General features: G+C 41.0%; 1 protein-coding gene across 10 annotated transcripts in view; it reads right to left on the reverse strand.

The window, feature by feature from the left end:
* The window catches only part of ERC1 (ELKS/RAB6-interacting/CAST family member 1), a 274951-nt gene that overhangs the window by 83631 nt on the left and 178365 nt on the right, over positions 1–12955 (reverse strand). Inside the window, exons 17-18 of one of the 10 annotated variants that reach the window (XR_014784243.1) lie at positions 12419–12579; positions 10930–11600 (exon numbers count right to left, since the gene is read on the reverse strand). The exons of 8 other annotated variants lie outside the window; for them this stretch is intronic. Coding sequence is in view for 1 of the 2 variants with exons in the window: in XM_084809329.1 (XP_084665455.1) it covers positions 12576–12579 (4 nt within the window). In the remaining variant the exon portion in view is untranslated. Of the gene's footprint in view, positions 1–10926; positions 12580–12955 lie in introns of those variants that run through there. One more of the 10 variants, XM_084809329.1, reaches the window with a different exon arrangement.

The raw sequence follows: 12955 nt of genomic DNA on the forward strand, positions 1-12955 counted from the left end.
AATCAAATAAAAAAAATTTGAAAAACCAAGAATAAGTTACTTAAACAGAGCTTTAAAAAAATATATGCATTTTATGTTAGAATTTTAAGGCTTTATCAGAAGAAATTATTTTAATATTGCAAGTCTTTATCCTATGGCTGACAACTATAACTTCCACAAAATGCAGTTCTATTCTACCATGAGAATTTCAAAATTATTAATGTTCTACTTTGTAAAAGACAATGGCAGCACAGTGCTAAATAATTCCTGGATATAAATATAACAGTAAATTGAATTACCTATAACCCTGCACTTGAAATTCTCTGTTTTTTCACTGACTGTGCAATCCTATGCATGTGTACTTTGAAGTAAATGCAACTGAACGTAATGGGGCTTACATTCGGATAAGCAGGTACAGGATTGCAGCCTAAAAGTATTGAAGAGTAACGTTTACATTTTTTTGAACAAGCTATTCAGATCTTAACAAATAATGAACCATACGTGAGAACTTTGAAGGATTCCCCTATTCACAGATTCCTAATACATACTGCAAAGGCATCTTGGCTTCGGGGATATATACTGGCCTCCTTCTTCAATACAACTGAGTGAAATGAGGCTTACCCAAGGTAAGCAGGTATAGGATTGCAGCCTAAAAGTCTTTAAGAGTCACTTTTACTTTTTTTGGAACACTCCATTCATATCTTTACAAATTATGAACTATTTGTAGGAACTTTAAGGGATTCCCTGGTTCACAGATTCCTAACACATACTGCAAGGGCATCTTGGATCTGGCTTCGGTGAGATGTATTGGCTTCATACTTAAAGGCTCATCCAGGGGGCAAGACCATGCGCTGGTTACATTTCTACCATTCCTGCTGTGGAATGACATGAATAAATCACTGGGCTGAGGTCAGAGCAGCCTGCCCATAAACTGATTCATGGACCTAGCAGCACCATCCCTCAGGACTATGTACTTTATTACAGTAAACCTCAGAACAAGATACAATTTCCTGTCTCAATGAGCAGCTTTTAAATCAGGACACCTGGACAGCCCTGCAACTACTTAGAGAAACAATAGGCCTCAGGCCTACCAGCATTCTTTGCTGCTAGCTTGCACTCACCTCATAGATGTTGTACTTTAAAATGCTAGTTTCAGAAGTAAACTACTGTGGCTCCAAGGTGCCAGAGTAAACGTACTAATATACTCCATACCCTCACTGCTCTTAGATATGTTATTCCCCCCCCCCATCAAATTAAAGAGTATGGCATATTTTTAACACTAATCTAAGAATAAGCCACTTTCTGGGTCTGTGTATTAATTGGCATAAAAATTTCAGAAGACTTGCTTACTAAGATTGTACCACTTGGCTGCTATGAATTTGACTTCTTAATATTCGTGTCTGTCACCTACAAATCAATTATTTTAACAGTAATCTAGGTTTCGGACTACTGCACACCACAAACAATTATATTTTTCACGAGGATTATACTTCACAATTATCTCATAAACAAGAGATTGCTATTAGTGTTGACCAAGGCTGGAGATCATTCAGAAACCAGAGTCATAGCAGAATATTTATGTAGAGAAATGGGAACTCTACATAAATCTATGTTTGCTAGTTTAACTCCCCTATGGTTACAAAAATACTTTATTGATCAGATATTGGGGTCAAACACAACACAATTTAATAATAATTAAAATGAGATGTATTTAACAATGACTCCAGTTTATTAAAAAAATTTATTAAGGATAGAGTCAGTGATTACACCCAATGGGGTTGCAAAGCCCCGATACTTAACTCATGTTTTCTTCCTTCAACTCGAATTCCCCTGTATGTGTGAATAACCCCCCCTCCCAACTACTATTGGGTTTACATCTTCATGTCTTAACTGCTGCATAAATATATACCAACTACTACATAGTTAAATGAAAGTATTCACTATGTTAGGGTTATTTAAATCCTCCAATACTTTTGATGCACAATATTTCGCTCCCCCTTGCAATTAATTCCAAATTTGACCCTACTTAATGCCATCTTAATCAAACCCTCAAATATTTGTGTGTGTATGTTGCCCCTTTATTGTAGAAGAATACATCGAGCATGAAGTGGCACAGTTTGAGGGGAAGGTTGTACATATTTTTATAGCCCTTTGAGGGTTAGTTGCAACCCCAATGTCATAGGTGTGTTAAAAGCTGCAACAAGTGGTCTATGTTCGTTCTCCCACCTACCAAAGATTAGTAGCATCCTACAAAATCATTGCCTCTTTTGTGATGAAGATACAGCAGTCAGTCCACAAGCTATACATTGGGGATTAATGCTAATAGCTTTCATGTGGTTCCAGATTTGCCAGGTTCCTCAAAGAAATGACTGCCTTTGCATCTCACTGCAAAAAGAGCAGTATTCTCAAAGACAGAAAGCCCTTCTCCTTCCTGAAGACACAGACAGAGGCTAGTGCATGTTCAAAGCAGAGGTCATGCCGAAGGGAGAAAAATAAAAACTGCTTGACAAGAAGGTCAGCCATTCACATTTTCTATCCTGGGCACATCACTATGGAAAGTCTATGAGGCTAACTTAAAAAGAGAGTAACAAATTCTTGAAAGGAAAAATGCAGTTCAGATGGGGACAATGAAGATAGTCTAAGAATTGTATCAGAAAAATCTTTGAGCACCATGGCAAGCAATACCCTTTAAGTCAAACCAAGGCAGGGAAGATTTTGAAACCCATGCTCCACGAAGCTGTGAATATTTTAAGAAATGAAGCAAAAGCAGTGAAGGAGAATGCTTCTCATGACAGGAACCATGTTTTCAGACAACCTGTGTGGGACAGAAGACTGAGGGAGTCCAGCCGTTGTATAAAATACCTTTAAATAAAATAATTGCATCCCTCAGAACTACATCAGATGTTTAAAGGTCCATCTATTCCAGCATCTCATTTCGAACAGATGAATTAGAAAGTTTACAAACTGGGCATTCGCTCTTCTGTTGCTTGCCCCCATAGCACATGGTATTCAGAGCTACACTGCCTCTGCATATGGAGGTTGCTTTAGCTATTATGACTGGCTCCCTCTCTAATAACTGTGCAGAAGAAATGGATGATAAATGCTGGAATCAACAGGGAACCTGAACACACAAGCTATTGTGTATGTCAGTCTACATTTCACTTTTAACTTGTGAAATTATTACGGCAATAAGATTATGAAAATACCTGCATCTCAGAAGTGATGTCAGGCCCACAACAGATTTCAGTCCACACATACTGAAGGAAGGTAATCTAGTATCTAAAAAGAGGCAGCTCCTGATGGGAGGGTAGGGTAAAGCCTGCTTTATATCATAGTTCTCTCTACATGCAGAGTATGGAGCAGCTTTAAGATGGTTCCTGTTATGCTGAGAAACCGATTCTTCCAAAAGTGATGTGTGTGGCCAAGCAGAGAGGGAGAGACTGTGATTGTGCGTGCAGTTAACAGAATAGGGTTCCAAGCACAATTTCTGCCTCAAAGCCTGTTTGCAGAAATCTGCACCAGCCTCACGGTGACTATTCATAAGGGATCCCCAAAGAGCTGTAAAATCTGCCTTAAGCCCAGGTGCTGTAATTGCTGTCTGTCAAAACAGAAATGTTTTCTCAGTAAACATTTCAAAGCGCCCAGCACTAGGTTGATTAGTTTGAGGGTGGGCGGGTGATGGGAGTGGTGAATGAGGGACAGAATAAGACTGATGGCCTGTAGACACTGAGCTTTTATTTAGTTAAAGCACCCCAGAGAGACTCTAACTCTACAGTTTAGAGAGAATTCTTGCCCTTTCTAGCAGAACGAAGCAAGCAACAGGAAGGAATTGTTACAAATAATGTCTGTGCTCCCGACATGGGAAATGTAAAGCAGTTCACAAACCAAGAGTGGATCAACAAAATGTACCAAGTGGAGTTACTGATCCTGCTGCTCCCAAAGCATGCAACTCTCAAAATGAGGTAATTCCTTTTAGCACAGAGGCGAAGGCTTTTCCCACCACATTTTTATTCAACAGTGAGGGAAACGTTTTTGCAGCCCCCCCCTTTTTTTTACAGTATTGACCCTCAAGTCGTATCCTTATTATGTCCTTCTAAAGCTGTGAAGAAACGGTTTCAGTTTCTCCTGGTGCTAGCAAATGTACACTAAACATAGCATCTGCTCAAGTAGCAAAAAGAGAATCAACATTTTGAACAGCCCGCCATTGTGGGCCTTAGAATATAAGAAGAGCCATGCTGGATCAGACCAAGGGTCCATCTACTTCAGCATTCTGTTCACACAGTGGCCAACCAGCTGTTGACAGGGAACCCGTGAGCAGGACACAAGTGCAACGGCACCCTCCCACACATGTTCCCCAGAAATTGGTGTACATAGGCATATTGCCTCTAACACTAGAGGTAGCACATAGCCATCAGGACTAGTAATCACCGATAGCCTTTTCTTCCAGGAATTTGCCTAATCCCCTTTTAAAGCCATCCAAATTCGTGGCCCTCACTACATTTTGTGGTAGCAGATTCCATAGCTTAACTGTGCGCTGTGTGAAGTACTTCATTTTATCTGTCCTGAATCTCCCACCAATCAGCTTCATGTGATGACCCTGGGTTCTAGCATTATGAGGGAGAAAAATGTCTCCCTATCCACTTTCTCCACACCATACATAATTTTGTACATCCCTATCATGTTTCCCCTTATCCTCCTTTTTTCGAAGCTAAACAATCCCAGCTGTTGTAACCTTCCCTCATAGGGGAGATGCTCGAGCCCCTTGAGTATTTTAGTTGTCCTTTTCTGCACTTTTCCAGTTCTACAATATCTTTTTTTACGTGTGGTGACCAGAACTGTACTCAGTATTCCAAACATGGTCGCACCATAGATTTGTATAGGGGCAGTCTGATATTGGCAGTTTTATTCTCAATTCCTTTTCTAATTATGCTTAACACGGAGTTTGCCTTTTTTACAGCGGCCACATACTGGGTTGACATCTTCATCGAGCTGTTTACCACAACCCCAAGATCTCTTTCTTGGTCAGTCACTGCTAGCTCAGATCCATCAGGTTATATCTGAAGTTGGGATTTTTTGCCCTAACCTACATCACTTTACACTTGCTTAAATTAAACTGCATTTGCCATTTGGATGTCCCTTCTCCCAGTTTGGAGAGATCCTTTTGGAGCTCCTCACAATCCCGTTTTGTTTTAACCACCATCGGCAAACGTGGCCACTTCACTGCTCGCTCCTAATTCCAGATCATTTATGAACAAACTGACTGAAGAGCATTGGTCCCAATACTGATCCCTGTGGGACTCCACTATTTACTTCCCTCCATTGGGAGAATTTACCATTTATTCCTACTCTCTGCTTTCTTTAACCAGTTACTGATCCATAAGAGAACCTCGCCTCTTATTCCATGACTGCTGAGTTTGCTCAGGAGACTTTGTTGAGGGACCTTGTCAAAATGCTTTTGGAAGTCTAAGTAAACAATGTCTACTGGATCATGGTATGTTTACTGACACTCTCAAAGAACTCTAGAAGGTTAGTGAGATAGGACTTACCTTTGCAAAAGCCATGTTGATTCTTTTTCAGCAAGGCTTGTCCTTCTATATGCTTACTAATTTTATCTTTAATAATACTGTCAACCAATTTACCCAGAACAGATGTTAACCTAACCGGCCTGTAATTTCCGTTCCCCCCGGATCCCTTTTAAAAAATTGGTGTTACATTGGCCATCTTCCAGTCCTCTGGATACAGAGGCTGATCTTAGAGACATGTTGCATATTTTGGTTAGAAGATCAGCAATTTCATATCTGAGTTCTTTAAGAACTCTAGGATGGATACCGAATAGGTCTAATGATTTATCTACTTTCAGTTTGTCAATAAGGTTGAGAACTTCATCTTTTGTCACCACTATTTGCTTCAGTTCCTCAGACTCCCTTCCTGAAAACATCAGTTCAGGCACAGGTATCTGTCCTATATTTTCTGCAGTGACGACCAATGCAAAGAATTTGTTGAGCTTCTCTGCAATCTACTCATCCTCCTTTAGTACTCCTTTAACTCCCATTGTCATCCAATGGACCAACTGCCTCCCTAGCTGGTTTCCTGATTCTGATGTATTTAAAGAATGCTTTATTGTTGGCCTTGATATTGTTAGCGATATGCTCTTAAAAATGCTTTTTTGCATCTCTTTTGTCTGCTTGCATTGCCTTTTTGCTCCCTTTTGTTTTCCTCACTTGGGAAAGACTTCCATTTTCTGAAGGAAGCCCTCTTTTCTCTAATAGTTTCCTTGATACTGTTTGTTAACAATGCTGATGACCTCTTGAAGGGATTTAACCCTCTTGACTCCCCATTTCAACTTCCTTTTCATCAGTTCCCTCATTTTAGAGAAGTTTCCTCTTTTGAAGTCAGATGTGACTCTGTTGGACTTCCTGGGCAATTTTCTACTTAAATATATATTAAATCTTATAGCTCCGTGGTCATTGTTTCCAGCTGGGTCAAGAACATTTACATCTTGTACTAGGTCTTAGGTGACACCATTTAGGATTAAATCCAAGGTCACCACCCCTCTGGCTGGTTCCATGACCAAATGTTCAAGGGCCCAATCATTTAGGGCATCAGGAACTTTAACGTATTTCTCGTGACTGGAACATGCATTTATCCAGTTAATGTGGGGGTAACTGAAGTCACCGATTATTACATTTCCTCATTTGGAGGCCTCCCTGATTTTGTTTTCCATCTTAAGGTCACCCTGAGCATTTTGGTCTGGGGGTCAATAGCACCTTCTTAGAACTAAATTAGTTTTGGAGCCTGGTATTGCCACCCACAGCACTTCTGTGGAGGAGTCTACCCCTTTTAGGTGTTCTAGTCTGCTCGACACTATATCCTCTTTGACATACAGAGCAACACCTCCTCCAATATGCCCTTCCCTGTCCTTCCTGTAGAATATATATCCAGAGATGACTGTATCCCACTGGTTCTCTCCATTCCAGGTTTCTGTAATGCCCACTATATCTAGGTTCTCGTTTAAAACCAAGCACTCCAACTTTTACCATTCTGGCTCAGAAATTTATAGCATTTGCAGAGAAACATCTATACACAGTGTCCCTCCCCAGATGTCTCTGGCATGTGCATCTTTGGCTATGGCACTTAGGCCTCTTTGATTCGCTATCATGTTCTACCACATACTCATGGCCTATTTCCTCCCCTTCTTCATTTGGGTAATCAAAAACATCTTCATCTTCATCCCCTTGGGCTGATTTAATTCAAACCAGATGCTTCCTAGCTCCTGTTGGCTTTCCCCCAGGGTTTAGTTTAAAAGCTGCGCTGCCACTCTATGTTTAGCACCAGCAATGGTTCCATTTTGGTTTAAGTGGAGCCCATCCATCTTGTACAGGCCCAGTTTGTCCCACAATGTTCCCCAGTACCTTTTGACATCTGAACATGTAACATGCAACTGAGAATGATAACAGCTTTAAGAAAGGGCCCTTATCCAATGGAGGATTTCTAAAAGCCTGTGAGAGGGGAGGCTGCAGGCCACATGGGGAGGCCCTATGGGCCAGAGGTATTTATTTATAGTATTTTATCCCTCTCTTCAGCCAAAAAAGGCTCCCAGAGCAGCTTACAAAGACTGATAATGCGACAGTCTGTGTCCTCAGGCTTACAATCTAAAAGACATGACAGAAAAGGAGAAGAGATTGGGAGGGAGGAGGAAAAAAGCAAAACTCAGGCACCAGTTCTTAGTTTCAGTTCTTATAGGTGTTGTTTCTGGTAGGGAAGGGAAAAACAAGCTCCCTGCAGCTGCTCCCTCTCTGGCTAATGTATGGGGCTATGTTGCTCTCCCACTTGCCTGGGAGGCAGGGGGGTGCAGTCTCCTAGTGGTCCTTGGTTCTCTGAGTGATGGATGAGGCCAGAGTCTGCAGACCCAGGAAACTGTCCCCATCCCTGTAAGCGCCTAAGAACATCTCACCAGTTTTGCTCCCAAAAGTGAAAATATCAGCTTCAATGAATTTTCATGAGAAATTTATTTCTTTAGACCATGTTGAGTTGACTTATTAACTAATTTCCAAATATCATAATGATCAGAACTGTACTTCCTTAGTACTCCCACCTACATTTAAAAAATATTCATTATACTGTAGATCTTTATTTTTGTTATATATATATATATATATATATATATATATATATAATTTCCACCCACCTTTTTAATGCATCTGTATTACTCAAGGTGGCCTACATTATTAAAACCACAATATCATAAAAAAAACAGTAGTATCAAACAAGACACAAAGACAGCAAACATAGACAGCCTAAACTTGGCGAGTGTTAAAGGCACCTCTGCAGTTTTAATATTGGACAATGTTTCAGTAAGGCACAAACCTAGAAAAGGAAGAGCAAGTTACTTTAGATAGAAAAGGGATCACCAGTAAAACCCCAAACCATAATGGCTACTGCATCAGAAAATAGAATTTTGAATAAGGTACTGCTTATTTCCATTTACGATAGTGTTCTCTGTCCCATAATCTCACAGGCCACAACATATGCTACCTTTTGACTTGAGAAAAACCTTCACAAGCCATAAATCAAATATGATTTCACCTACACATACCATTTTATAACCACTGAAGTTTCCTGAAGATTCATCATGTACATTACAAATATAAGTGGAGTAACTAATTAAACTTTTTAATAGGTCTATATTAGATTTTATCCACATTTTCCCACCTGACAACTATGTTTAATACGAACCTACAAGAGGACTTTAAATATAGCAACTATGATTTTCAGGTGTTATGGAACTCAACATGTGGTTTTGCAACTCCTTCTCCACAGAAAACTTATCAGATCAAGACAGTCTGGCACTATGATTTCTAACCTTTATTTATTTACTGTATACTCACCTAATAACAGATGTTTTCTGGGCAGAGCACAAGATCTAACTGAATAAAATAATACAGTATAAAACTACAAAAGCTAAAAGAACAGAATAAAATACAAAACAACAAAGCATAGGAATAAATATAAATATGTAAAGACAGCAAAAACTAAACTCTAAAATGCCTGGGAGAAAAGGAAGGTCTGGGGCAAAAAAGATAACAATGTAAGTGCCAGGCAAACCTCATTTGGGAGGGCATTCCATAAATAGGGCACCACAAATGAGACGGCCCTTTCTCATGTACCTTCCCACCTAACTTCCTACAGTAGGGGCACCAAGAGGAGGGCTTCCAATGACCTAAGAGTCTGAGCAGGTACATATGGGAGGATATGTTCTTTTATATACTCTTGTCCCAAGCTGTTTAGGGTTGTAAAGATCAACACCAACACTGTAAATTGACTCAGAAATGGACTGGAAGCCGGTGCACCTGACAAAACACTGGCATCACATGATCTTATGGTCCAGTCCCAGTTAGTGGCATAGCAGCTCTGTTTTGAACTCACTGAAGATTCTGAGCTTTCCTCAAAGGCAGCCCTACATACAACGCATTGCAGTAATCTCACCGGGAGATTACCAATGCATGGATAACTGTCACTAGGCTATCTCTGTCCAGATAGCTAGTGCATCAACCTAACCAAGGCCACCTTTGCCTGAAGTGACAATGAACTGACATCCCCAAACTGTGCACCTGATCCTTCAGGGGGCATGCAACCCCCTCAGAAAAAGCTGAACACCACTCAACTGTGCAGATATACCACATGCCAACAGTACATCTGTCTTGTCTGGACTGAGTTTCAGTTTGCTGACCCTCATCCAGTCCCTTACTCTGCTCAGGCACTGATTCAGGACATCTGCTGCCTCACCTAGATTATTTATTTGATTTGTACCCTGCCTTTCTACCCAAAAATGGCACTCAACGGCACTCAAGTACAGATACAATTAAAACTGGTTAAAGCAAATAAAACAGTACATTAAAATACAATTAAAACATGACCGTTACAGAATAAAAATTGCACCCAACCCACAGATCCACTTACAGGCCAAAGGCCTTCTTTGCCTGCCTATGGCAGGATAGCAGAGAGGGAGCAAACCTAGCCTTCCTTGGGAGCGAGACCCACAGACAAAAAGGGATGAATGAAAAGGAGATGTAAAGCTGAGTGCCACCTGCATACTGATATCACCTCATCCCTGGATAACCTCCCCAGTGGTTTCCTGTAGATGTTAATTAGTATGGAAGATAAAATTGAGCACTCTGGAACTTTGTGACATTAATTTATTGCCATGGAAAAGGAATAATCCCCTGGCACCACCTTCTGGAAATGGCCATCCAAGTAGGAATGGAGCCACTGTAAAACTGCCCCCAACTCCCAACCCAGACAGCCAGTTTAGAAGGATACCATGGTCGATGTTACTGAAAGCCACTGAGAGGTCTAAGAGAACCAACAAGGCTGTCCCTTCCCTGCCCCCCCATCTCTCTCTCTCTCTCTCTCTCCAAAGGTCATCCCACAGAGCGACCAAGGTAGTTTCAGTCCCCAAACCTGGCCTAAAGCTGGACTGAAGTGGATCAGGAAAATCAGCTTCTCCCCAAAATGCCTAGCCTTGATGAGCAACCACTCACACAAGCACCTTACCCAAGAAGAGGATGTTACCAAATGACCTATAGTTGTCCTCCACTTCTGAGTCCAGGTTAGGTTTTGTCAGGAGTGGCCTGATTAGTGCCTCTTCCAAAGACTCTGGTACCACTCCCTCTCTCATGGAGGAATTTATAATCTCATGGACCCAACCAGCCACCCCCTCCTTATTAGATGTGACAAGCCAAGATGAGCAAGGGGCAAGCATACAAATGATCAGTCGAACCTGTTAATGCACCTTGTCTGCATCCTCATACCTCAACAACTAAAACTCACTCAATACAGCTGGACCAGATGATGATCTGGATACCTCCATTAACGGAAGTGCAATAACAGTGGAGTCCAAGTCATGCTGGACATGGGCAATTTTACCTTCAAAGTGTCTTAAAATTTTATCACAGCAAACCATCAAGGATGTCACCAATTCCTTTTCAGGGTCTGCTTGTAACAACCTCTTCTCCACTCAAAACAGCTCTGCTGGACAACAATGTGTAGATGCAATGGAGTGGAAAAGAAATCCTTCTTTGCCACCCTCACTGCCACAGAGTAGGCTTGATAATGAGCTCTAAGACATGTTCTGTCAGATTCAGTATTACTCTCTCTACGCTTGTGTTCCAGCCAATGTTGTCTTTAGCTCCAAGGTGTTTTGTTGTTGTTCAGTCGTGTCCGACTCTTCGTGACCCCATGGACCATCGCATGCCAGGCCTTCCTATCCTGCACTCTCTCCCGGAGCGTGCTCAAGTTCATATTCATTGCATCGGTGATGCTATCTAGCCATCTCATCCTCTGCCGTCCCCTTCTCCTTTGGCCTTCAGTCTTTCCCAGCATCAGGATCTTTTCCAAAGAGTTTTCTCTTCGCATTAGGTGGCCAAAATATTTGAGCTTCAGCTTCAGTATCTGTCCTTCCAATGAGCACTCAGGGTTGATTTCCTTTAGGATTGACTGATTTGACCTCCTTGCAGTCCAGGGGACTCGTAACAGTCTTCTCCAGCACCACAGTTCGAAAGCATCAATTCTTCGGTGCTCAGCCTTCCTTATAGTCCAGCTCTCACAGCCATACATTACTACTGGGAAAACCATAGCTTTGATTAGACGGACCTTTGTCGGTAAGGTGATGTCTCTGCTTCTTACTATGCTGTCTAGGTTTGCCATAGCTTTCCTCCCAAGGAGCAAGCGTCTTTTAATTTCATGGCTACAGTCACCGTCTGTGGTGATCTTGGAGCCCAAGAAAGTAAAATCTGTCACTGCTTCCATTTCTTCCCCTTCTATGCTCCAAGGGGTACCAAGGAGCTAATTTGATTCTGCAAAAAGGGAGAGATGGCTTGGGAATAATCATCTCAACTGCCCAAGTCAACCCTTCTGTATGAATACCAAATTGTATAAATATTCATGTTAATCTGGATTAATTATCTTATAAAATAGCTACTTCTTTGAACTTGAGAGAGAAAGAAGCCATGGGTTACTTCTGCTGCAATATAAGATATGTAATGCCCCATGATGAGGAAGCCAATGTACTTTTAACCTGAAAATAACCTGTTTAAAAATATTTTTCAAGGATCTCAAAAGTGTTAGTTTCCAATTTAAATTTAAGGATTAGTCCTAAGCCTGTACTAGGGCTAACCTAAGCAGAAAGGTGATACAGCTGGCCTGGTACCTATAGTGCAAGGCGCTGGCAGTCAAGCCACCCTTTCACTGAGTCTCCTGTCTTCTCAGTCAAATTTGGGCCTGAGAACTGTTGATTCTTCACTGAAGTCTGAATGCAGGAAGCACTAGCTGAAGCAAGGTATGAGCTGCTCCTAATACTTTATTTTTAACATTTACAATAAGAAAATACTAAACCCATTGCCTAATGTAGCCATTCTTGTATTTATTTTACATAACTTACCATCAGTTATGTAGGGGAATCTGAAGGATACTCAAGCCTGACTCCGGCTTCATTTTAAATATATTACTAATAAGTAATATATACTGTTCCACAAACAGTAGCAGCTAACAGGGTGGGAGGGGTGATCACCATGCATTCGTTGATATTTAACATTGTTTCAGCTACAAGATAGTAAAAGGGAGAGGTTGAAATTTTTACAAGTTCTGGCAGCTACTTGGTATTTAGATATCTACATCTCAGGTTTTACCCTTACCTCCCCTTGGAATTCCTAAGCTATTTTCACAGCTCTTCTAGAATGAAAGCCATTTGCACAAGAAAACAAGGGAATCATCTGGAAACTTTGGTAAGCTTTCCCTGTTGCCTTATCAAATAAGGGGGTTACTTTTCAAGTATTATCATCCCAGGTCTCAAATCATTGCTAACAATCATAATTACTTAACAAACATAGCATTTTTCAACAGGAATGGAAAGGCATTCAAAATAAAATAATAAGGCAGAAAAAGTTTATAGTGGAGTATGAGATTCCCATCATAACAG

Source organism: Heloderma suspectum, chromosome 7, assembly GCF_057233095.1.
Source record: "Heloderma suspectum isolate Gila_16-S chromosome 7, 16-S_ref, whole genome shotgun sequence".
Lineage (NCBI taxonomy): Eukaryota > Metazoa > Chordata > Lepidosauria > Squamata > Helodermatidae > Heloderma > Heloderma suspectum.